The following is a 25,654-nucleotide window of genomic DNA, read 5'->3' as shown; positions in this document are numbered from 1 at the left end:
TTACTAGAGAGAGAGAGAGAGAGCACAAGCAGGGGAGGGGCAGAGAGAGGAGAGAGAGCGAGAATCCCAAGAAAGCTCCGCACTGCCAGTGCAGAGGCCGATGGGGGGCTCGAACTCAACCAACCATGAGATCATGACTTGAGCCAATGAGAGGGGCGCTTAATAGACTGAGCCACCCAGGCGCCCCTAAATTGTACGTACTTAAGGTGTACAACATGATTTGATAGAATGAAATGGTTACCTTAGTCCAACTAACATATAATTGTTTCTATGTGGTGAGAGCACCTGATATCTCCTCTCAGCAAATTTTCAGTGTTCGATATAGTATTAACTGCTAACTATAGTATTGTCATCATGTGGTAGGTTAGAGATCTACACTTCTTACTCATCCTACAAAACTGCAACTTTGTACCCTTTGACCAATATCTCCCCATTTCCTCCACCTCCTTGTGCCTGCTATCCGCCATTCTACTCTCTGCTACTAGGTATTTGACTTTTTAAGATTCTACATAATCGAGATGGTGGCAGCTTTTTTTCTGCTTCTAGCTTATTTCACTCAGCATAATGTCATCCAGGTTTATCCTTGTTGTTGGAAATGACAGGATCTCCTTTTTAAAGGTTGAATGATATTTCTATATACAAACCATTTCATTTTTTTAATTTTAAAATTTAATTTTGATTTTATGTTGAAACGTAACATACTTTCAGTTTTATGAGACACCAAGAATGTTCTCTGACACCATATTCTACAAGCAGATATTAACACAGATTTTAGCTAAAATATATCAACAATAGAATTCCTGCTGTCCCTTGGAGAAGCTGAACGTTTTTTATTTTTAGCATTCAATTTATTTAAATGGTTCTAGTATTTATGTTGGATTGTGGTGATGGTATTTTCCCCTAGTTTTACTGACATATACTTGACATATAACACTGTATTAGTTTTAGGCATACAACATAATGATTTGATATATGTATATATCACCGAATGATTACCGCAATAAGTTTAGTTAACATCCATCACCTCAGTGTGGGGTGCCTAGGTGGCCTAGTTAAGTGTCTGACTCTTAGGGCACCTGGGTGGCTCAGTCAGTTGAGCTTCCGACTTCCACTCATATTGTGATCTCAGGGTTCATGAGTTCGAGCCCTGCCTTGGGCTCTGTGCTGACAGCTCAGAGCCTGGAGCCTGCTTCCCATTCTGTGTCTCCCTCACTCTCTGCCCCTCCCCTGCTTGCTTGCTCTCTCTCTCTCAAAAATAAATAAAAACATTAAAAATAATTAAAAAAAGACAATAGAACAGATATCTATACAAAATATTAATGTCGGTTAAAACTAAATGGTGGGAGGGGTGCCTGGGTGGCTCAGTCGGTTAAGCGTCTGACTTTGGCTCAGGTCATGATCTCACAGTTCGTGGGTTCCAGCCATGCATCGGGCTCTCTGCTGTTAGCTCAGAGCCTGGAGTCTGCTTTGGATTCTGTGTCTCCCTCTCACTGCCCCTCCCCTGCTCATGCTCTGTCTCTGTCTCTGTCTCTGTCTCTGTCTCTCTCTCTCTCCCAAAAATAAATAAACATTAAAAAAAATTGTCTGACTCTTAATCTCAGGGTCTTGATCTCAGAGTCATGAGTTCAAGTCCTGTGTTGGGCTCTGTGCTAGGTGTGATGCCAACTTGAAAAAAAATGTGTAACTCATTTTGTATGTTGATTTTGTATTCTGCAATTTCAGTAAATTTATTAGTTCTAATGTGTTGTGTGTGTGAAGTCTTTAGAGTTTTCTACATAGAGGGTCATGTCATCTGCAAACAGTGATAATTTTATTTCTTTATTTCTGCTTTGGATACCTTTTATTCCATACCTCCCACCTTTTTTGTTGCCGTTGTTCTGATTGTTTTTGCTAGTACAGGCTGTATTTTGTTGAATAGAAGGAGCAAGAGTGGGCATCCTTGCCTTCTACCAGATCTTAGAGGAAAAGCTTTCAATTTTTCCCTATTGCTTATGATGTTAGGTGTGACTTTTCACAAATGGCCTCTGTTGTGTTGAGGAAGTTTCCTTTTGCACTTATTTTGTTCAGCGTTTTCATCACAAATGGATGTTTAACTTTGTCAAATGCTCTTTTGGCGCCTATTGAAAACATCATGTGGGTTTTATCTTTCATTCTGTTAATGTGGTATATCATATTGATTGATTTGCATATGTGAAGATAACTTTGCATCCCAGCAATAAATCACAGTTGGTCATGCTGTATAATCTTTTTGACGTGGTTATGAATTTGGTTTGCTAGCATTTTATTGAGGGGTTTGCATCTGTGTTCATCAGAGCTACTGGCCTATAGTTTTGTTTTTGTTTTTGTTTTTTTTCTTTCCCCTAGTGGTGTCTTTATCTGGCTTTGGTATCAAGATGATACTCACAAAATAAATTTGCAAGTATTTCCTTTCATTTCTTGGAAAATTTTAAGAAATACTGGTATTAATTCTTATTGGAGTCTTTGGTAATATTCAGCAGTAAAACCATCTGGTCCTGGGTTTTTCTTTGTTGGGAGGTATTTGATTGCTACTTCAGCCTCCTTAATAATTTGTTACTGTCCTGTTCAGGCTTCCTATTTTTATTGATTCATCTTTGGTAGGTTGTATGCTTCTAGGAATTTATCCACTTCTTCTAGGTCATCCAATTTGCATGAATATAATTGTTCATAATAGTCCCTAATGATCCTTTTTCGTTTCTGAGACAGGCATTGTAATGTCTCCTTTTTCATTTCTGATTTTGAGTCTTCTTTTATTCTTAGTCTAGCTAAGTGTTTGCCGGTTTTTTTTAATTTTTTAAATTTTTTATTTTTGCCGGTTTTATTTTTTCAAAAAAAAAACCCCGACTTTTAGTTTTGTTGCCTTTTCTCCCCTATTCTCTATTTGTTTAACTTCTGCTCTGATCTTTATTCTTTCTTTCCTTCTGCTAACTTGATTTAGTTTTTTCTTTTTTCTAGTTCCTTGAGGTGTGACACTGTAGGTTGTTTATTTCAGATCTTTTTAAATATACGTGTTTATCACTATAAACTTCCCTCTTAGTATTGCTTTCACTACATAAGGTTTGGTAAGTTGTGTTTTGCTTTCGTTTGTCTCAAGATAGTTTTTGAATTCCCTTTTGATTTCCCGTTTGACCCAGTGTTTATTCAAGAGTGTGTTACTCAGTTTCTGTGTACTTGTGAATTTTCCATTTTCTTGCTGTTATTGACTCCTAGTTTCATTTCATTGTGATCAGAAGAGATACATGGTATGATTTTGATCTTAACTTTGTTAAGGCTTGTTTGTGACCTAACATGTGATCTACCCCAGTACGCTTGAGAGGAATGTGTATTCTGCTGCTGGGTGAAGAATTTTGTAGATGTCTGTTAGGTCCATAGTGTAGATGTCTGCTTGCTGCACACTGTGTTCTAGTCCACTTTTTACTGATTTTTCTGTCTGGATGTTCTATTGCAAGCAGGGCATGAAGCCTACTATTATTGTATTGCTGTCAATTTCTCCTTTCAGGTTCATTAATATTTGTTTTACATACTTAGGTGCTTCAATGTTGTATGTATATGTATTCATAATTTTTATGTCTTCCTTTTGAGTTGACCCTTGTAGCATTAGGTAGTGACCTTCTTTTTAAAAAATTTATTTATTTTTTATTTACATCCAAGTTAGTTAGCATATAGTGCAACAATGATTTTGGGAGTAGATTCCTTAGTGCCCCCTACCCATTTCGCCCATCCCCCTAGTTAGTAACCTCCCGTAACCCTCAGTTTGTTCTCCATATTTATGAGTCTCTTCTGTTTTGTCCCCCCTCCCTGTTTTTATATTATTTTTGTTTCCCTTCCCTTACGTTCATCTGTTTTGTCTCTTAAAATCCTTATATGAGTGAAGTCATATGATTTTTGTCTTTCTCTGACTAATTTCACTTAGCATTATACCCTCCAGTTCCACCCACGTAGTTGCAAATGGCAAGATTTCATTCTTTTTATTGCCGAGTAATACTCCATTATATATATATACCACATCTTCTTTATCCATTCATCCATCAATGGACATTTGGGCTCTTTCCATACTTTGGCTATTGTTGATAGTGCTGCTATAAACATGGCGGTGCATGTGTCCCTTGAAACAGCACACCTGTATCCTTTGGATAAATGCCTAGTAGTGCAATTGCTGGGTCGTAGGGTAGTTCTATTTTTAGTTTTTTGAGGAACCCCCATACTGTTTTCCAAAGTGGCTGCACCAGCTTGCATTCCCACCAACAATGCAAAAGAGATCCTCTTTCTCCACATTCCCGCTAACATCTGTTGTTGCCTGAGTTGTTAATGTTAGCCATTCTGACAGGTGTGAGGTGGTATCTCATTGTGGTTTTGATTTGTATTTCCCTGATGATGAGTGACGTTGAGCATTTTCTCATGTGTCGGTTGGCCATCTGGATGTCTTCCTTGGAGAAGTGTCTATTCGTGTCTTTTGCCCATTTCTTCAGTGGATTATTTATTTTTTGGGTGTTGAGTTTGATAATTTCTTTATAGATTTTGGATACTAACCCTTTATCTGATATGTCATTTGCAAATATCTTCTCCCATTCTGTCGGTTGCCTTTTAGTTTTGCTGATTTTTTCCTTTGTTGTGCACTAGCTTTTATTTTGATGAGGTCCCCGTAATTCATTTTTGCTTTTGTTTCCCTTGTCTCCAGAGACGTGTTGAGTAAGAAGTTGCTGCGGCCAAGATTACAGAGGTTTTTGCCTGCTTTCTCCTCAAGGATTTTGATGGCTTCCTGTCTTACATTGAGGTCTTTCATCCATTTTGAGTTTATTTTTGTGTATGGTGTAAGAAAGTGGTCCACGTTCATTCTTCTGCATGTTGCTCTCCAGTTTTCCCAGCACCTGAGCCGAAGTCGGATGCTTAACTGACTGAGCCACGCAGGTACCCCTTAAAATTTTATTTGAGAGAGAGAGAGAGAGAGAGAGAGAGAGAGAGCGCGCATGTGAGCAGGGCGGAGGGGCAGAAGGAGAGAGAGAATCTCAAGCAGGCTCACACTCAGTGAGGAGCCCAATGTGGGGCTTAGTTCCATGACTGTGAGATCATGGCCTGAGCCGAAATCAAGAGTCGGATGGTCAATCCATTGAGCCCCTCCATAGGCTATTTCTCATTATGAGTGTTCCTTTAAAAATATAAAGTTATTTTCTTGGATTAAATATCTTTTATCTTCCTGAAAATATTTCTAATATTAAAAAAGTTTTCATTTCTGTTTAGTCTTGGTTTCTTCTGAATTGTTCTTTTGATTTGGTTTTTGTTTTTTCACATTAGAAACGTTCCTCAGTTATCTAGTGATCTTTGGCTGTCTAGTTCTATTTCACGTTTTTTGAAACCTATGAGTAGCACTGGCAAACTATGAGATTCACTGAAGGGTGATCTGGATGAGCCAGTTATTTGAGGGAACTTCTGTTGCCTGCATCTTTAGACCTGTCCTCTGGCTAGTTTGATTTCTCCCAAGGTTCTTTTGGACTAGGGCGAATATAAATCTGAGAAACAGCATTCTGGTCATTCTGGGAGAAGTAAGCTAGGGTCCTAATATTCAGTTGAGAGACTTTGCTTAATCCTCCTCTTTTGGGGGCACCTGGGTGGTTCAGTCAGTTCAGTGTCTGACTCTTGACTTCAGCTCAGGTCATGATCTCACAGTTTATGAGATAAAGCCCTGAGTTGGGCTCTGAGCTGACAGCCAGAGTCTGCTTGGGATTCTCTCTCTCCCTCTCATGCTCTCCCTTTCTCTCTCAAAATAAATAAAATAAAATAAAATAAAATAAAATAAAATAAAATAAAATAAAATAAACTTAAAAAAATCCTCCTGTTTTCAATATGGTACTTTGGTCCTCACTGTGCATGGTGTTCCCCCCACTTCAGAGACCCTCTGTTTTACTTTTTCCAGGAAATAAAAATGGTGATTGTTAGGTAGGAGAGGGACAGTTGCTCAGCTATGTGGAATGAAGGTATCTGTGGGTCTCATCGCTTCTTAAATAGATCTTCAGCCAATCATCCTTTATTTAGTATAATTTTTACTCTCACTGATGCTGCCAATTCTTGAATATTTTGGACGTTCTGTGGTAAAAATAATGCTTCTTGGCTTTTGCCATTGCTGGATAAGGATTTCAGTTAGCATGCTTCCTTGTGCTTTTCTGCTTCCTCAAATTTGATTTTATTATCTCTTATACCATCTTTGTCCTTGTCTTCTCATCTCATTAATCTCACTTTAGAAAGAGACCAATAAATGCATGTGTTCAATATCTGCCACCTGGTTTGGAAATGAGAGAAATATTGACCTAAATTATTCAAAACTGAATAATAATAATAATTTGATAATGTTACTAAAGGGGACTTTTTGGAAGGGATTTTTTTTTGTACTTAAAAAAGCTTTATTGGGGCGCCTGGGTGGCGCAGTTGATTAAGCGTCCGACTTCAGCCAGGTCATGATCTCGCGGTCTGTGAGTTCGAGCCCCACGTCAGGCTCTGGGCTGATGGCTTGGAGCCTGGAGCCTGTTTCCGATTCTGTGTCTCCCTCTCTCTCTGCCCCTCCCCCGTTCATGCTCGGTCTCTCTCTGTCCCAAAAATAAATAAAGAAAAAAACGAAGAAAAAAAAATTAAAAAAAAAAGCTTTATTGAGGTATAATTTACATATTGTAAAATTCATCCATTGTACATAAGTGTACAATTCCATCAGCACAACTCAAGTTTTAGAATATTTCCACTATCCCCATAAGTTCCATTGTCTCTGTTGGTAGTCAATCTCTGCTCCCACCCTGAGACCCAGGCGACAACTCTTCTGCTTTCTGTCTCTATACATTTTCCTTCTCTAGAAATTTCATGTAAACGGAATCATGTAATGCCTAGTTTTGAAAACATCTGGTTTCTTTCTCTTAGTGTAGTTTTCAAGGCTCATCCATATTGTAGCATCTATTAGTACTTTATTTTTGTTGTTGAATAATATTCCAGTGTATGAATGTGGATGACTGCATTTTGTTTGTTCATTCTCCAGTTGATGGAGATTGGGGGTATTTCCAGTTTTTACAGTTACGAAAACTGCTACATGATCATTCATATCCAAGTTTTTGTGTGGTCATATGTTTTCATTTCTCTTGAGTACATACTGTTAAATAACAAAATTCAACCAAGGTAATTTGAAGATCTAACTGGCTTTATTTTTTATTTTTATTTTATTTATTTATTGTAATTAATTAATTAATTTTGAGAGAGAGTGCAAGCAGGGGAGGGATAGAGGGAAAAGAAGGGGGAATTCCAAGCAGGCTCCCCACTGTCAGTGCAGAGCCTGAAGCGGGGCTCCATTTCACAAACCGAACAGTGAGATCATGACCTGAGTTGAAATCAAGAGTCCAATGCTTAACGGACTGAGCCTCCCATGCGCTCTCTAACTGGCTGTATTAAATAATTCAAATTAGGCAGCATCCCATCTAGCAAGTTAGAGAGGTACTCTGAAGAGTTGTCCAAAATGGAAGGTTTTTACAGATGCAAGGTGGGGGCAAGAAAATGATTAGCAAAAGAAAAGAATTCAGATGAGGCTGTTTTAAATCAGTCTTGGTGCCAATGTGGCCCATCTTGGAGCAGCCTGCCCTTGGCCGCTACAGACGTATGCACTAGCATGTTGACATAATTGAACCGAAATGCTTACTCAAGCTCCCTACCCCCGCCCCTCACACACAGAAGAAAAGCTTCCTGTACTAACCCCTCAAGAAGCCAGTGCTTTGAGAGCTCTCTCCCTAGGGTTACTTGTAACAAGGAATATAAAGTTCCTTGCTTTCAATACATCCTTGGGTTGTGGTCAATTTGATGCATGCCCAGCAGCGAACCCCTTGGGTTTGGTTGTTGTCTCTAGCATCTTTTAGTTTTCCAGCAGTGTCTGTGGTCAGGAGCACTTTGTAAGGACCTTTTCAATGGCATGAGGGCTGTCGTTCTCTGATGACATTTTATTTTATTTTATTTTATTTTATTTTATTTTATTTTATTTTATTGTTTTATTTTACTTGATTTTTAATTTATTTGAGAGAGAGAGAGCGAGCAGGGGAGAGGCTGAGAGAGAGAGGGAGACATAGAATCCAAAGGAGGCTTCAGTCTCTGAGCTGTCAGCACAGAGCCCACGCGGGGCTCGAACTTACAGACTGCGAGATCATGACCCGAGCCGAAGCCGGACGCTTAACCGACTGAGCCACCCAGGTGCCCCTCTGATGACATTTTAAATACAAAGTCACAAGGCTTTAGACTGTGATCAGCAGGTTCCTGTGAATTAGGATCTATGAAGCCTTCTTTAAGCTGTTGATGATAGGTTTGAGCATAAAACGTGGATATTTATGGGAGTGGTCATATGAGTATAACCCAACTCAACTGGGCTCAGGAGGTAATCTATTTTAAAAAAAAATCTTTTGAGGATTCTCACTAGGTTTAAGAAATGGTTTACTTAGGGGCTCCTGGGTGGCTCAGTCGGTTAAGAATCCGACTTGGCTCAGGTCGTGATCTCGAGGTTCATGAGTTCGAGCCCTGCATCAGGCTCCGTGCTGACAGCACGGAGCCTGGAGCCTGCTTCAGATTCTCTGTCTCCCTCTCTCTCTCTGTCCCTCCCCCCCCCCCCACTCACACACACACACACTCTCTCCCTCTCTCTCTCTCTCTCTCAAAACTAAACTTAAAAAAAAAAAAAGAAACCGTTTACTTAGTCTTTGACCAAGGAATGAAAGATACCTGAGGAAGATCACCTGCAACCTCAGGCAGTTTTATTTAAAGGTTTATCTTTTCAGAGTGGAAAGGCTGCTCAGACAGAATATTGGGAGACTGAGTACTCAGGTAAAGAAGAATATGTAACTGAGCCAAATGAGTTGGTTCACTGGCTGTGCAGCAAGCCAATAAAGAGCCACCGAGCTTTTGCAGTGGAAAAAGACAGGCTATTTACTGCTGTGGCACCACCCAGGAGGACAAGGAGCTAATGCCCTAAAGTCTGGAACTCTCTGATGGTTTGCAAAGTGAGTATTTAAAAATTTTTTTTTCAACGTTTTTTATTTAATTTTGGGACAGAGAGAGACAGAGCATGAACGGGGGAGGGGCAGAGAGAGAGGGAGACACAGAATCGGAAACAGGCTCCAGGCTCTGAGCCATCAGCCCAGAGCCCCACGCGGGGCTCGAACTCACGGACCGCGAGATCGTGACCTGGCTGAAGTCGGACGCTTAACCGACTGCGCCACCCAGGCACCCCCAAAGTATTTTTAAAGGCAAAATTGGGGTCTCCTGTGAAGGTGGAGACTGTTGATTGGAAGCCCGTGAAGTCCTGTGATCAGGTGCTCAGTCCCCCAGAGGTCTTTTCCAACTTAAGAGGCTTGGAATCTAAAAAAAAAAAATCTTTATTTTTTATGTTAGAGATTTCATTAGGTACATTTGGTGATTATGTCTCTAGGCCAGTGCTGGTTACTCATCTTACAGGTTCCTTTCCTTTGAATGATAAGCAAGCACTCCTACTCCTTGAGTCTAGGCCTGTGTGTTCCTTTGTTGGTCCAGACAGGCCTGGGGAGGGGGGGGTGACCTCTAAAGTTCTGAATTGACAAGAAGAATGCCTGGAGGCCAGCCTCAGACAGAGGCGAGCTGGTGGGAGTTAAGCCAGTCTTATTATCTTTTGTCTTAGGCAGTCTTGTGGTTTTAATTTTTTTATTAGCCTTTTGTAATGACTCTTTCAATGAGATGATTTTGGAATCTTAAAGCCTTTTGGAAGCGTCTGTTACCAGTTAAACCAGGCATCCCATTCTATTATTTAATTTGGGAACCTTCAAGTGCACTTCTTAAATGAACAATCTTGTCTAATTGGAACTTCCCCCATAATGGATGGCCACTGTACTTCTAGGTTATTTTTAGTGAAAAAAATTCTTATCTTGCTAGATGTCTGCAGCTCCTTGGGCTGTTGTTCCTAGACATAAAACAAGCAGGTGCGCTGGAAAGTAGCACACTTGACCTTTTAGGACTTAAAGATCCCATCAGCTGAGGCTTTGGGTTCCTCGGAGCCAAACTAATACCTAAAAGGGTATGTGCTGCAGGGTTGGGGATTTTGCATGTTTTGTAACAGTGTACCTTGTTGCACGGAAGTTTTCTTAAGCTTGGTGGGTGACTTAGTGTCACTTTAACCCATCCCATGACCAACTTAGCCTATCACAGGAGTCTTCTTGAGGTTGGGAGCTCTCTAACAACCTCTAAATGCTTGACTGGTGCCCATCGGCTTTGCAGCTTTGGGGCCTTCATGATCCTGCTAGCGGTAGCCTTTATTTACACAAGACAGGACAAACGTGTGCCTTAATATATTAGCAGTAATATGTCCTGGTCATAAGAAGGCCTTGTGCGCACCATCACCAAGTCCCATAGAACCTTGCTGAGGCTCTCAACCTGGGGAATTGTGGCCTGAGGGCCAGGGGCTGGCTCGGGGGGGACCTCTCCGCCACCTCACTGGGGTTCCAGGCACAACTGCCAGCACAACTGGGCTCCAGACAAAGGGATCAGCTTAGGTGGCTCTGGGCAGAACCGCCTGTCAACTGTCTGCCGGCTCAAGCTGACCCGAAGGCCGATTAGACTCCAAAACAGCAGAGCTCAGATCTCAAGCAGCTCACCCACGGCCCTTAGAAACCTGAGAAAGTGAACGTAAAGGGTTGCAGGTATCACGCCTGTGTTTCTCGTTGTCCCTGAATGCTTCGGGAACTTCGCTTCAGACCCGCCTGCTGCCACCACATCTGTCAAACAGCAAAATGTAACCGAGCACATGTAAAGATCTAATTGGCTTTATTAAACAATTCATGAATTGAGCAGCACCCCATCTAGCAAGCGGAGAGGCGCTCTGGGAGTTGGAAGGTTCTTACAGATGGAGGGTAGGGGCAAAAATGGTGTTTAGTAAAAGAAAAGAATTGCCTCAGCTGAGGCTGTTTGGGGGGCGTGGAGCAGGAAGCAAGGCGTCTTATCATGTAGATCACCTCATCTTTCTTTGAGGGATGGAGAGGACCAAGGTGATAGACTTATTGGCGCTGATGGAAAGAAAAGTTTTCCTCACTGACCAGTTAAGGCCACATTTCTGGGGGAGGTGGAACCTGCAATTAGATTGGGTATTAAGCCCCAGTTTGGGGACTTGGTTTAAGTGACACCATGTTGGGCCTGCGGTTTTCTTTTTCAAACGGTACTTTAAGAGTGAAACTGCCGATCCTGTGATAAGTGCCTGTTTAACTTTTTAAGAAACTGCCAAAATTTTCTCATCTCAAGCAGCTGTACTGTTTTACACTCCTACCAGCAATATATGACGACTCCACTTTTTCCATATCCTCAGCAACAATGTTGAATTATAGCCATTGTAATGGCTGGGAAGTGGAATCTCCTTCCGGTTATAATTTGCATATCCCTAGTGATTATTGACGACGTGGCTTGTGTTCGGGGTCTTGACGGCTGCTTCCAGGTTCCGTAATTTGCTAGGAGCACTCACAGAACTGAGCTTGAAGTGACACTCATGGCTATGATTTATCACAGTGAAAGGACGCATAGCAAAGTCATCAAATGTCAAAGGAGCAAGGGGTGCAATCTGGAGGAAGCCGGGTACAAGTTTCCAAAAGTCCCCTGTCGGTGAAGTCACCCAGGACATACTTCATTCCCCCATGAGCTGTGACAACAGACTGAAATGCTGTCTGCCAGGAAATCTCATTAGGGACTCAGGGCCGAGGGCTTAAGGGGGCTTACCCTACGGGTACCGTCTACTTCACATGTACCAAAATTTCACGTTCCCAGAAGAAAAAGCAGGTGTTCAGCATGAACCACATTGTTTCAGCACAGCGAGCCATTGTTATCAGGGAATGTTCAGAACGTTCCTGAATTCCAGGTTCTTAGCCAGTGGTAATCATCACAACCAGGACTTTCCAAGGATAACAGTTCTAGGCTTGCTGTGTTAACTCCTTTCTGCACGAGCATCTTTTCATCATACACTTATTAGGCATTTGTATATTTTCTTTGGTGATCTATCTCTTGCAATCATTTGTTTTTATTTAAAAATTGGGGTGTGTTATTATGAGTTGTAAGAGTTCTTTTGTATATTCTGGATACAAGTCCTTTATCAGATAAATGATATGCAAGTATTTCTCCCAATCTGTATTTGTCTTTTTTTGTTTTCTTAACAGTGTCTTTTGAAGCGTAAATGATTTTGATGAAGTCTGCTCATTTTTTATGGATTATTTTATGGATCATGATTTTGGTGTATATCTAAGATATTTTTGTCTAACTGAAGGTCACAAAGATTGGCTTACATGCTTTCTTTTAGAAGCTTTATAGTTTTAGGTTTTACATTTAAGTCTATGATGCACTTTGAGTTAATTTTTGTATGAACTATGTCACGGTGTAAGTTACACCCCACTCCGAATATGGGTGTCCCATCGTCCCAGCATCATTTGTTGAAAAGACCATCCTTTCTGCATTGAAGTGCCTGGCCACTTTTTTTTGGAAATCAATTGGTCATCAATACAAAAGTTTAGTTATGGACTCTCCGTTTTGTTCCTTGATCTGTACGTCCATCTTTAGCCAATATCACACTGTCTTGATTACTTTAGCTATAGTTTTGATAAGTTTTGAAATTGGGTGGTTTAAGTCCTCTTTGTTGTTCTTTTGAAGAATTGTCTGGCTATTCTCAATCCTTTGCCCTCTATATAAAGTTTTAGGATCAGCATGCCAGTTTCTATGAAAAAAGTTTGCTGGGGGCACCTGGGTGGTTCAGTCGGTTGGGCGTCTGACTTCGGCTCAAGTCATGATCTCATGGTCTGTGAGCTCGAGCTCCACGTTGGGCTCTGTGCTGACAGCTTGAAGCCTGGAGCCTGCTTTGGATTCTGTGTCTCCCTCTCTTTCTGGCCCTCCCCTGTTCATGCTCTGCCTCTCTCTGTCTCAAAAATAAATAAACATTAAAAAAAAATTAAAAAAAATCTTGCTGGAGTTTTGACAGAGATTGCATTGAATTTGTAACTCAACTTGGAGATGATTGCCTTCTTAATAATGAATGGTGTAATCCATTCACATCATAAATCTCACCATTCATTTAGATCTTTAATTTCTTTCAGCAGTGTTTTGTAGTTTTTACTGTAAGAGTTTTGCACTTTTAGGGTTATATTTATTCCTAGCTGTTTTATTGATTTTGGTGCTATTGTGGATCAGATCGTTAATTTAACTGAATAGTGAAGATCTAGAAAGTCATTTTTTTTTTTTGTAATTGATCTTGTCTCCTGAAGCTTTGCTTCTTATTTCTAGTAGTTTTTTTTTTTTATAGGATTTTTAAAACTTTCTACATATTGGATCATGGCATCTGAACTAAAGACAGTTTTATTTTTTCCTTTTTAATTTTGATGCATTTAGTTTCTTTTTATTCCACTGAAGGGAACTTCCAGTAGGATGTTGAATAGAAGCAGTGAAAACAGACATCTTGTCTTGTTCCCCACATCATAGGGGAAGAATTCAGTCTTACAACTATGTATGATGGTAGTTGTAGCTTTTTTGTAAATACCCTTTATTAGGTCAAGGAAATTCGCTTCTTTTCCTAAATTGTTGAGGATTTTTTTGTCACAACTGAGTGTTGATTTTACAAAATGACTTTTCTGAGTTTATTGAGATCTTGTAGTTTTTCTCCTTTATTCAACTGAAGTGGTGATGACATTGATTTTCCCCTATTAAAACAGCCTTGTATTCCTGGGCTAAATTCCTCTTGGTCATATTATATCATCCTTTTTATACCTTGCTGGTTTCTGGTTGCTAATGTTTTAAAAGGATTTTTACATTCACATTAATGAGAGATATTGGCCTGTCATTTTTGACTCTAGAATCAGAGTCATACTGGCCTCTGGAAGCGCTCTTTTCTCTATGTTTTTAAAAAAAATTTTTTTTTCAACGTTTTTATTTATTTTTGGGACAGAGAGAGACAGAGCATGAACGGGGGAGGGGCAGAGAGAGAGGGAGACACAGAATTGGAAACAGGCTCCAGGCTCCGAGCCATCAGCCCAGAGCCTGACGCGGGGCTCAAACTCACGGACCGCGAGATCGTGACCTGGCTGAAGTCGGACGCTTAACCGACTGCGCCACCCAGGCGCCCCTCTCTATGTTTTAAAAACATTTATTTTTATTTATTTTGAGAGTGAGAGAGAGATGCAAGTGGGGAGGGGCAGAGAGAGGAGAGTACGAATTCCAAGCAGGCTCCGCACTGTCAGCGCAGAGCCTGACGCGAGGCTTGAATCCGTGAACTGGGAGATCATGACCTGAGCTGAAACCAAGAGTGAGACACTTAACTGACTGAGCCACCCAGGCGCCCCACTTTCTCTATTTTTTAAGAGTAGGTATAGAATTGATATTATTTCTTCCTCAAATATCTGACAGAAATCACCAGACCCTTCTATATTTGCTTCTTCACCCTTTAATAGTTTATAGTGATATACTTGGGCAATATTTTGGTTGCCCATTTCTCTGTCTAGATTAAGGGCCATGAGGACACTGTCTGTGTCTCCATTATTCAGCACAGTGCCTGGTTTGAAGAACTAGGGGACCACTAAGTGTTTGTGATGTTTCCTGTCAATGGCAATGTGGAATGACTGAATGGTTAATGTTAGGTGCTTAATTTGTGTCTTATGATGGTCTTATTTATGTCTTCTGTTGGTGCCAGTGAAATTTAGCAATCCTAATTATTTAGGGTGCTGAGAAGACAGTGTTTTCCTAAAGTGCTTTGCACTCAAAGCAATAACTATAGATTTTTTAAACAATGTTCTACAAAGAGATTTTCAGATAATGTACAGCAAGAAGCTGGGGGTTGGGTGAGTTAGTTACAAGGCTAAGGAATAAAAATTGTGTAGCCTCACAGAGTAGTGTCAATTTTACAAAAAGATTTTGGGGAAATATTAAATAAAGATGGTCCTATTAAGAAGCAAATGGAAAATATTAAGAGAAAATACTGTTTGCAGTGATCTTTATGTTCTCCAAATTCCCCCATTCATTCTTTTACTATGTCCTTTTTTTAAGTGGAAAAGCTTAAAAAGAAAGACCCACGTGAGCCTGAATCCCAATTTCAGGACTTATCAGCTGTGTAATCTTGAGTTTGCCTCCTAGCTTCAGTGTTTTGATTTGCAATATCATAGATTTTTTAAGTTAAACAATTTTTTGAGAGAGCACACGTGCATGAGTGGGGGAGGGGTAGAGGGAGAGGGAGAGAGAATCTCAAGAAGGCTGCATGCTCAGCACAGAGCTTGACTCGGGGCTTGATGCCATGACCCTGGGATTGTGACCTGAGCTGACATCAAGAGTTGGACACTCAACCAGTTGAACCACCCCGGTGCCCCAGATTTTGTCAGGTTTCAGAGATAGATGAGAGAACCTGTGGGAAAGCATGCACAGGTGTTTAGCATATAGCAAGTGACAGTAAATTCTTTGCAGGCAAGGACATTTTGGTACAGGGTTAGGGAGGTGTTTAGATGGGGCAGGGTAGAGTTGGCTGGAACTAACAAAATGTGGGCAGTGCGTGTAGAAAGTGGGGGCAGGTTGTCCTGTCCAGCAAAGGCTCTGCAGAAGTACCACACCCCATTCATCTTTCAAGATCTCCACTCTGTTGAAGGCAGGGATGGGGGAGGTTGGGAGTACTACATACAGGTTGTTGACAAGATGTATCCACAAAGGCAGTTTGAATGGGAGGTGGTTCTTATTAAAGTCTGTGGGCATGAATAGGGCATCCTTCTTCTGGAAGACTCATGGATCATGTTTAGGCAGCTGTCAAGACATGGCTGGTGTCCAGGACTTTAGTTCTTCTGGAAAAATTATGTGATGTTCCCTGTCAATGGCAAGGGATGGCAGGCAGGCTTTGCCTTGGCTTTCAATAGCTCCCATCTCTCCGTCTTGTCTCCCGAACCCCCAAGGTTTCCATCTTTCCTACAGGAAGGCAAGGAGCAGCGTCATACTCTTCTGTTTTTATTTTTTTATTTTTTATTTTTGAGACAGAGAGAGACAGAGCATGAGCAGGGAAAGGGCAGAGAGAGAGGGAGACACAGAATGTGAAGCAGGCTCCAGGCTCTGAGCTGTCAGCACAGAGCCCGATGCGGGGCTCGAACTCACGACTGTGAGATCATGCCCTGAGCTGAAGTCGGACGCTTAACCGACTGAGCCACCCAGGCGCCCCCATACTCTTCTTAAGAAAGATCAGTAAGCTTTGCTCTCCTCTGGATCTACCTTTTTGACTTTCTAGATCCGGGATTGGTAAACTTTCTCTCTAAAAAGCCAGATGGTAAATATTTAGTTCTTTTGTGGGCCTACAAGCAAAACCAGGAATATTTCTACCAATTTTTTGACAAAATTCAAAACTTTATTTAGAGACACTAAAAACTGGATTTTATGTTTGGTGAGTCATGTAATAGTCTTACTTTTTTCAACCATTTAAAAATGTAAAACCTAGGGTGCCTGGATGGCTCAGTCGATTGAGCATCTGACTGGCTCAGGTCATGATCTTACCGTCAGTGAGTTTGGGCCCCGCATCAGGCTCGCTCTGTCAGCATGGAGCCCGCTTCAGACCCTCTGTCCCCTTTCTCTCTGCCCCTCCCCCGCTTATGCATGCTCTCTCTCAAAAATAAATAAAACATTTAAAAAAAAGTAAAAACTATTCTTAGTAGACTAGCCATGTAAAAACAGATGGCCAGCTGAATTTGGCTTGCAGGCAATAGTTTGCTGCCCTCCGTTCTGGAGCCTAACGTGGAAGAAAGTAAACCCCCAAAACTTGGAATATTAAGTGGCCTGCAGTTGAAGGTGCTCTGACTCATTCACTGAAATGAATGGGGAGGGTTAGCGAGCGTGGAAAAAAAACAACATAGGACTGTCCATACCTGAAACTCCTATTTCCCACAACCAGGAAGCCATGATGTCTGATTCCAAACAACTCAGCTTGCCTCATGATCAGAATCACCTGGCTTCCCGAGGGAACTAGAGTCCCAGACTGGAGGTGGCTTCTGGGCAGGATCTGTGGTGGTTCTCAGGATCAGGGAAGTTCGACAGAGGCCAAAAGAACCTCTGCAGCTGTGCTTCTTAAAGTGTGGTCCCTGGTGCAGCAGCATCAGCAACACTCGGGAACTTGTCAGACATACACATTCTCCACTCACCCCAGACCTACTGAATCAAACTCCCAGGGTGGGGTGGGGGCTGGCAATCTGGCTTTTATCAAGCCGGGTGTTTCCGATGGCTAAACCTGGGCTCTAAAATGAGGACCACTGCCCAGGCATCATTACTAGCACCTGGAAAAGCGAGTAAGCACCCACCTGAGCAAGAAAGGCCTAGGCACCCTGAAACTGCTTTGTTTTCAAGAGTTCAAGGTGGATGGGAGGGTGGAGCCAAAGGTATGGATTTCTATGAGAAGACCCGGAAATGGTATTTAAGGCCAGCCGAAGGGAGGTCAAAGGATGCCTTTTTAAAGGGGCATCACAGATCCTAGAGATAGAAAATGCCACCGCATGTGATGACTGGCGTTTTCGGCCCTTTTGCACACGTGCTCAGGGCATTTGCTGACTTGCGCACCTGCGAGTTTTCCAAAGCCGTCACAACCTTCGCCTTTCGGTTTCTTTACGGTTCAATAGGGAACATTTGTCCTGGGCCGCCGGGTGAGGTTCTGGGAGCGTCCTGACCTCACAAGCGGCCCTTGTGACATCACTGCCACCCTGTGGTTCAGCTCCTGTCCCTGGGGACGTCACAGAGGCCCCGCGGGTCCCTGGGCGGCTCAGCTTCCTGGGCGCGGGCAGCTGCTCCAGGTGCATGGGTCGGGCCTGCAGAGGCCCGGGCTGCGCGCGCAGGGGGAGGTCACCTGGGCTGGTGCGCAGGGCACGCTCACTTCTGCTCTTGTGTGAGGCCAGCTCCGGGAAGGGAACAGACGGCCCGACTTTGCAAAAGGCCACTTAAGTTTGCTTTGGAGTAAATATTCAGAACTTTTGCCAAGGCCCTCGAGACTGGGCGCGTCCCCAGAGAGGAGGTTGGGGCCCACGAGGCGGCGGCGGCAGGGGATGCTCTGAGCGGACATCCAGGTGTCGGGATGGCCCCGGTGAAGAGGAAGTGCCTCTGCGACCTGTGCACCTGCGGGTAAGGGGGCCGCGCCCTGGCCAAGGATCCAGGAGCGGGATTTTCAGACTCTGCGAGCTAGGCTGAGAGTAAGCCTGTGCCGAGTGGTGAAGCGGCACCACGGCGGAGTTGTCCGCTTGTCACCATTTTTTAGGCTGCAGTTTTGTCCACTAGCATTCAGGGCGGCCGCGTTGACTCAGTCTGGGCGAACGTGGCTGTCCTGGGGCCGTTAAATGTGTTCCTTCACCCAGAGCTGCACAGAGGCCGAAACCCCGGCAGCGCCCCCCCCCCCCCCCCCCCCCCCCCCCCCCCCCCCCCCCCCCCCCCCCCCCCCCCCCCCCCCCCCCCCCCCCCCCGTGTGTGCTCCCTTCCCTGCAGCCTAGAAAGTGTCAAAGATGGAAAGCCCCTTGCCAGGTTGGAATGAATCTTGCTGCTTTTGTTGGACTTTTGGAGGGGGGTAGGTTGGGGAAGAGGAGTCCTTTACTGTGTCAGAGTTCCTCCAAGTGAGATGTTGTTGCTATTTCATCAGAGAAGTGGTAGGTATTTGCAACACCTGTTTCCCCCTGGTGCAGATTTGAACAAGGAAAGGAAATCACTTTGCGCACTTGTGCTGGCCAGTTGCCTTTAAAAGTTGTTTTTGTTTTTTTAATTTTGAGAGAGAGAGCGAGCACGCAGGAAGGGCAGAGAGAGAGAGAGAGAGAGAGAGAGAGAGAGAGAGAGAGAATCCCAAGCAGGCTCCACACTGTCAATGCAGAGCCTGAGGCGGGCTCGAACTCAGGAACCATGAGATCATGGCCTGAGCTGAAATCTAGAGTGCGACGCTTAACCGTAACCGACTGAGCCATCCAGGTGCCCCAAGGCCAGTTGCCTTTAAAGACCAATCCTGGGTGAAGCTCCACAAAGGCAGGTAGTCCCAGGGAGAAACTCTGGGCTTTCCTTAAAGTTCTATGACTGACTCCTTTCTTGTATCTCACGGAATCTGACATGCTCCTTCCAGTTGCTTCCCAGGACATTTGGGGAACTGTTGGGCTTGGGGACTTTGGAGAGGCATCAGAAAGAAGGGCGGGCCGTAGGGTCTGTTCTGGGCTGTGGCTAATTGTGGGATCTTGGGCAGGGAACTGAATGTCTCCGGGATTCTCTAAGGATTAAATGAGACAATGTGAGTCTCCTGCTATTAGATTGTGCTTGATATAGCTTGACGTCTTGAAGTTACAAAAAGTGCTTGCCCACCACAATGTGCACAAGAGTGTAAAAGATGGCACTGGTAGTGGGGAATACTAAAGAGAACTCTAAAAACTGGATTAGAAGCCTTATACATGTTTGGAATCAATGGATGGTCCTCAGTTTGGGCTGGTCATGAGAGTCACCTGGGGAGCCCAGGTCGGTTGCCCAGACTGTTCAGCCCTCCTCTCTGAGGGTGGGTCTCGCTGGCCGTCTTCAGGTGATTCTGACCATTTGCTAGGATTGGGAACCACTGATCTAGATCATATACGAGTATGGGTCTTGCTTTTAAGCATTGATAGGTGGGGCCAAATTATGTTTTAGTTTAGGGCTACCTTTCCACATGACAGAGGCAAAACCTCTATGGCTCACCATCCCCTGGGGGGGCCCTTCACTTCACCCTCCGGCCTCCTCCTGAGATAATGAGATCAGATTGTCATTAGGGTTTAATCTGCACTGTTGTGGGCAAGGGGATCGAAGGCCTATTTTCCATCTTTGCTCAGCACCTAAGTAGTTAGGAAGGTAGGCATGCTTATCCAAGAGGTGCAAAGTACATGCAGTGAGAAGTCCCCCTCCCATCCCTGTTGTAGGCGAACTGCTTCTCTGGGTTTTCCTAATGATTCTGTGTCTCCTTCATCCCTGCAAGGGGGCTATTCGCCATCACAGGCATCCTTGGTTCTCTCTGCTTCCTCCTCCTCCTGTATCTACCCCTCCACTCCATGGTCGCAGTCTGTGGTCTCTGGTTTGACCCACATCCGTCGCTCCGCTTCTCTTCTCTGTCTTCTTTCACTTCTCAAAGTAGGTGTTGACCCACCTGGCTATCTCATTAACTTCAACAGCCTTCGAGCGTTCACCGTTTCCCCCCGTCCCCGTATCTGCCCCATTAATGGTGCCAGCAACGTTTCACGTGCCCTGGGTTTAAAAGTTGGAATCTTCTCTTCTCCCTCATCTCCAAGATAGAATTATTTCCAAAGTCTGGTTTCCTCCTCTGCGGTCTTTCTTTAATTGGTCCCCTCCTTTTTATTCCCATAGTTCCTTCCTAGGGTCTCTCATTTTTATGTTTGGAAACTGGTCCTAACACATCTCTCTAACGTTCTCTCCAATGATTGGCTTACACAAAGCCACTCCTTGAGGTGGATAGAGCTTTCTGGCATTTCCTGTGCATACCTCATGACCTCCCATCTCTGTTCCTTGCTCTTGCCTCCATGTTCTTTCAATGCCTGTGTCCCCTCCTCCTGCTGTGTGACCTTTTAAGGCCCTGTTTCGGTTGTAAGTCTCCACTAACCCAGTCCTGTAGCTCCCCATCAAAGAGTGACCCTTCTCCCTGTGTTCTCGGTTCTAGTTATGAGTCTGCCTGCTTTATCCGTGCCCACTTGATCGTATACTCCTGGAAAGCAGAGACTGCGTTTTCTATTTTTGTGTGCTCTGTAATATTACTATTCTCTATTTGTTAGTCAAACAGCTTTTTGAATAAAAATATATATTTTTTTTGTTAAGGTGATCTACTGGAATGGATTAGGAAGGCAAGATCTACAGCTGTACTGTCCAGTGGGGTAGCCACCAGTCATGTGGACCATTTCATCAAAATTAATTAAAAGCAAATAAAATGAAAACTTCAGTTCCTCACTGCAATAGCTACATGGGTGTTGTGGCCACTCTATTGGACAGTGCCGATGGGGGATCATTTTCATCATCACAGAAACTTCACTAGACAACCTTTATCTAGAGTCTCATTATCTGGGAGTCCTCATCCTCCTCACCTCAAGTTAAATCTCCAAGGTGTGTTGGGATAAAATGAGAAGAATTTTATAGGTGTTTTCTAAGCCCTGGGTGTCAATAACTTTTGACGTTTCCCAGCCTGAGGTTATGGGAAAGTGATGAGAAATCTGGAGGAAAAGTATGTGTGACGAAGAAGTCTGTCAGAGGAGAGGGCCCTTTGGTGGAAGAGGGGAGATTGGGGTTTGAGTCACTTGACCTCTCTCGGCTTGGTTTCTTTTAATTTTTTAGACCAGAGTTGTGGAGGTTCTTTGTACAGCTAAGGAAGCCCATACGTCTCCCTCTTCTCTCCCACTTCATCTTCCTCCTAAGGCTAGGTTTATGCAAAGAGTTGTCCTTTCAACTGTATTTCTGAAGACTTGCTTCTTGTTAGTGGAGAAGCTTGGGATGCACAGGTTCCTGGAGAGGAAGGCTTCCTTCCTGCAGCAGCAGCTGTCAGAAGCTCTGGGCATAGGCTTTGCTCTTGGAACAAGTTCTTACTCTTGGCCACAAGATGGCAGCCTTCTCCCAACCATCTCTCCTTAAGTCAGAGACCAGCCTAAGTGGGAAACAAAACCTTGGAGTTCTGGGTTTTCCCTTAGTTTAAGTTTCTAAATTACCATATTGTTTTACCATTTAAATTTACCACATTGTTTTCTAAAATGAGCAATTATATTTTAGAGCCCAGCAGAGCTCCGTAAGTGGTATACGTTGAGCAGTAGGTCAGATTAGAACGGGATGGTGTTTCAAATATCTAAATCTAAAGATTCTAACATTCAAAACAAAAACACAAAACAAAAAAACAAAATAAAACCCTTTAGATGAACTTTGCTGGTTTGAACAAACCACACATATTTTACTGCATCAAGCTCGAGGTTCTACAACAGTCCACTTGACCATCATAGTCTGGCAAGTGGAATTATTACAATGAAATGTTATATTCTCTTTTCAATGTAATCAGTCCCAAATAAGCCAAACTATTCATGGGTTGAAGAAGCACAAGAAAGTGAACAGTTGAACATTTTTTTTCACCATCTTATCACTTAATTATCTGGACAACAGAGCTATATTGGGGGATTTGAGTATAGTGACCCTACTTTTGTGTCTGAGAGAATAGTATTTCCAATTACATTTGAGTATCATCAGCATTTCATATTATGGAAAAAAATGCTACTCTTTAGTTTTCAGTATTATGCCACCTTACATTTATGTAATGTTTAAAAATTGTAAAAGTAGTTTCTCATACATTATTATCTTCCTGGGGATCCCTCTACATGGGAAGCATTGCTTAGTTTGGAAGTTTGATTCCCTGATCTTAGCCTCTGTTCTCCCTGTGGATGTTTTTGGTTTACTGAGCTATTTATGTCCCAAATTATTAAATTTGAAACTGGGGTTGGGAGAGGGCTGTAGATGAAGTAAAATGTCAGATTTTTAAGGCCAAAAGGGATCCTAATGGTCACTAGCCCTTTAATTTTACAGATAGTGGAATTGAAGCATTGAGATTCATTTTAATACATAAGAACACATTTTGTTAAGCTTTAGGCACAATTTAGGTCAATCGATGAAATTTTATTCATCTACTGTGTGTCAGAGAGTGTACTATTACAGTTCACAGTCTGTGGTCTGTTTTCAAGTCACACTGGGCTATTTTTGACTACAGATTGTAATATGAAGGCTCCTGTCCAGTTAAGAAATAATATTTGATGTTAAAAAAGGTGTAATTCTTAAAGCCTTTTAGTAAAGTAATAAAAATAGCAAATCTCTCTTCTGAGATTAAAGTGTAATAACACTCCTTTTTCTGAAATTCATGTTAAAAAACAGTTAATCGAGGGGTTGATATAGCTTGCTTTTTATATCTGATTATTTTATGGCTTGCAGTGTGCTATTTTAAAGACTTTGTGCAGCCTTGCAGAAAATTCCAAGACGGGGTAATGTATCATGAAATATTTATGTAGCATTGGTAGTATGTGCAGCATTTCATAAAAAAGGTAGTCCCATAGAGGACTTGCGAGTTGTTGAAAAGGATGTGGATTTGGCCCTTTCACAGAGCTTGGGGAGGAAGGTGATCTCAGGGCCAGTCATGTATCTGCAACTTAAATCAGTTATGTTAACCAGGGAGGAACTTGTTATTTTAATTTTGGAAAATATTTTCTTCACATTGATGGAAATTTCCTTAACCCTAGATTTTATTTTCTTAGAGTCTCTGTTACAAATTAAGAGGAAGGAAAAAAATCAAGGAATTGGTTTGATATTACATGTTTCAAGAAGAATTCTTGTTTTTAATTTAAATAAAATTGACTTCATAAATTCTGATTAAGAAAAAAGGACAAAGAACAGCTTTTAATAGAAGCTTGCTGGTGGCTTTTTATCTTTAGCAAATCCAGAGAGAGGAGCCAAGAAAAAAAACCCACCCTTTTCCTTTAACATTGAATTATTTTTATTGTAGAATTGTGCGCTTTGTGTTATGTTACGTGCTCTTTAAAAATGATGGCATTTTTTGTGATATCAGAATTAATGCTTAGTGTCCATAAACACATTTCATCTTATAAAAGATGAGTTCAGTAAGTATGAATGATTAGTCAAATTTCAGATAGGAAATCACAACTTCATAGTATTCAGATTACAGCAGTTAAAATGATCTCAGTTTTACAGACTACAAATTGGTCAGCTTAGAGTTTTGAGTGCCCCTGCTCCAATTCCGTCTGCTGTGGGCACTTTTAACCCCCCTTTCCCTTTATTGATATTAAAATGTTTTGGACTGACCTTCTGATTTACAGTTCATTTGGGAAGGTGACTGGTCTCCTCGGGGGGGAAAAGTAGCTAAGCTTCCAATGAACAAGACCGATAAAATAAGCGATGTAGGATTTCAGAGATGGGAGAGCTCCCTTAGGGAAGGGATAGCAGAGAAGGCTGTAGGAAGGGGAGTCATTTGCTTGGGGCATGGGGAAAGAGAGTTGCCAGACTTAGGCTACCCAGTTTCAAATGGTGGCTATGCCACTTTGAGCTTGTGCAGGTGGTTTAGTCTTTCTGTAGGTGTGAGGATTGTGGTGTGGGGGGGAGGGGAGCACATGCCTGGTACTTAGTGGTGAGCTCTGAAGGAAAACCTTGGGGGCAGGACTGTCTATACCAGCTGCAGAGGCATGGTGGCATAGAGAGGTGGACACATCACATCCAACTGAGCACTTGAAGCCCTGAGAGGGAGGTCAGGTCAGAAGCTCCATGGAGGTAATTGCGTGGGGCTCTTAAATGTCTAAGAGTGGACCTTGGGCAGCAAAGACAGCCACTGATGTGTCTGAGCACGTGAGCAGTGCAGATAAAACCATCTTCTCTGGGCGCCGGAGTGGCTCAATCGTTGTCTGACTCTTGATTTCTGCTCAGGTCATGATCTCACAGTTGTGAGATTGAGCTGCATGTCAGGCTCCATGCTGAGTGTGGAGCCTGTGTGAGATTCTCTCTACCCCTCCCCCACTTGTTCCTTCTCTCCCTCTCTGTCTCTGACAAAATGAGCAAAAACAGTTTCTCCAAAGTACTCAACAGAGCGGCATCTCCCCCGCCATTAAAACAAATACCCAATGTCTGAATTAGGTCAACTTTAAGTCTGTTGTTTGGTTAAAACTCCTGAATGGATGGGTAATTTGCTAATATTTCCTTGAAGGTACCTTCATGCCATTCTTGTCACTTTTCTTTCTTTATTCAGCAGTGTGCTGATGGTTTACTATGAGCGGCAGTGCAATGTGGGAGTTAGGAGCACAGGTCCTGGGCCAGACCACGTGGGTTCAAATCCCAGCCTTTGCACTTACCAGCTGTGTCATGTGGAACCATTTTAGAGCAGAACCTTTGCACCCTCGTCTGTAAAATGGGGATCATAGAGCCTATCTTGTGGTGTTGTTGTGAGGATTGAGTCTCAGTATTAAATAGGCAAATAGAACAACGCCTGGCATAAGTAGTAAGGCATAGATAAGTGTTATTAGGTAAATATAAAGCTGTCAGTCTGTGTTCTAGGTCGTGAGGCCCTGAGAGGAGGGAATCAGCTCTTTTGCTCCCATGGAGAACTTGCACTCTAGGGAAGGGTGTTAATTCTGTTTATTGGCTGGCGAGTAATGAAAAATACTCTGCAGAGAATTCATACAGCCTGATGTGCTTAACTGCTTGGGGAATTTGATTAAGCTTGGAGGATAGAGTGGGTTCATAAAGATATAATCTGCTCCTCACCCAAGTGGGAAGGCCCTCTGCCCTCTCAGGGATGCTTACGTTTGAGTCAAGCAATGATTATGCTTCTTAAGTTGACATTAACATTCAGGTAAAGTTTCTAATTCAGTTTAGACATTTCCAAGTCTTAAAAACAGTGACTTAGGGATTAAAGGGATCCTCACTGCCTAGCATATGCTACCATTCCCTTCTATTCTCTTCCTTATTGGCTCCTTCCAAATAACTTGGAAGCATCTGTGATGGTCTTCAAGGAAAGTGTTTCTAAATGGCTGTCAATGTAACCACTTACCTGAATACATCCATATATCTTGGGTATTCAGAATATCCCAAAGCATCTCATTCTAAAGTT

The 25,654-nt window shown here is 42.7% G+C and overlaps 1 protein-coding gene and 1 long non-coding RNA gene across 2 annotated transcripts in view; one reads left to right on the top strand and one right to left on the bottom strand.

Annotated features, from left to right (window-relative positions):
• Positions 1–15,415: 15,415 nt before the first annotated feature.
• On the bottom strand, positions 15,416–17,674 carry LOC122474725. Its single transcript, XR_006294994.1, has 2 exons — positions 17,587–17,674; positions 15,416–15,957 (listed from the first exon to the last, which is right to left on the bottom strand). It is a non-coding gene; the product is annotated as an uncharacterized LOC122474725 (long non-coding RNA).
• A 109-nt stretch (positions 17,675–17,783) lies between these two features.
• Positions 17,784–25,654, top strand: part of SAXO1 (stabilizer of axonemal microtubules 1) — a 99,216-nt gene continuing 91,345 nt past the window's right edge. The window contains exon 1 of the mRNA XM_043565582.1: positions 17,784–18,141. Within this exon, the coding sequence (XP_043421517.1) occupies positions 18,095–18,141 (47 nt within the window). The 5' untranslated portion in view covers positions 17,784–18,094. The remainder of the gene's footprint in view (positions 18,142–25,654) is intronic.

This window comes from Prionailurus bengalensis, chromosome D4, assembly GCF_016509475.1.
Source record: "Prionailurus bengalensis isolate Pbe53 chromosome D4, Fcat_Pben_1.1_paternal_pri, whole genome shotgun sequence".
Lineage (NCBI taxonomy): Eukaryota > Metazoa > Chordata > Mammalia > Carnivora > Felidae > Prionailurus > Prionailurus bengalensis.
This window is presented reverse-complemented; position numbering and strand designations above follow the sequence as displayed.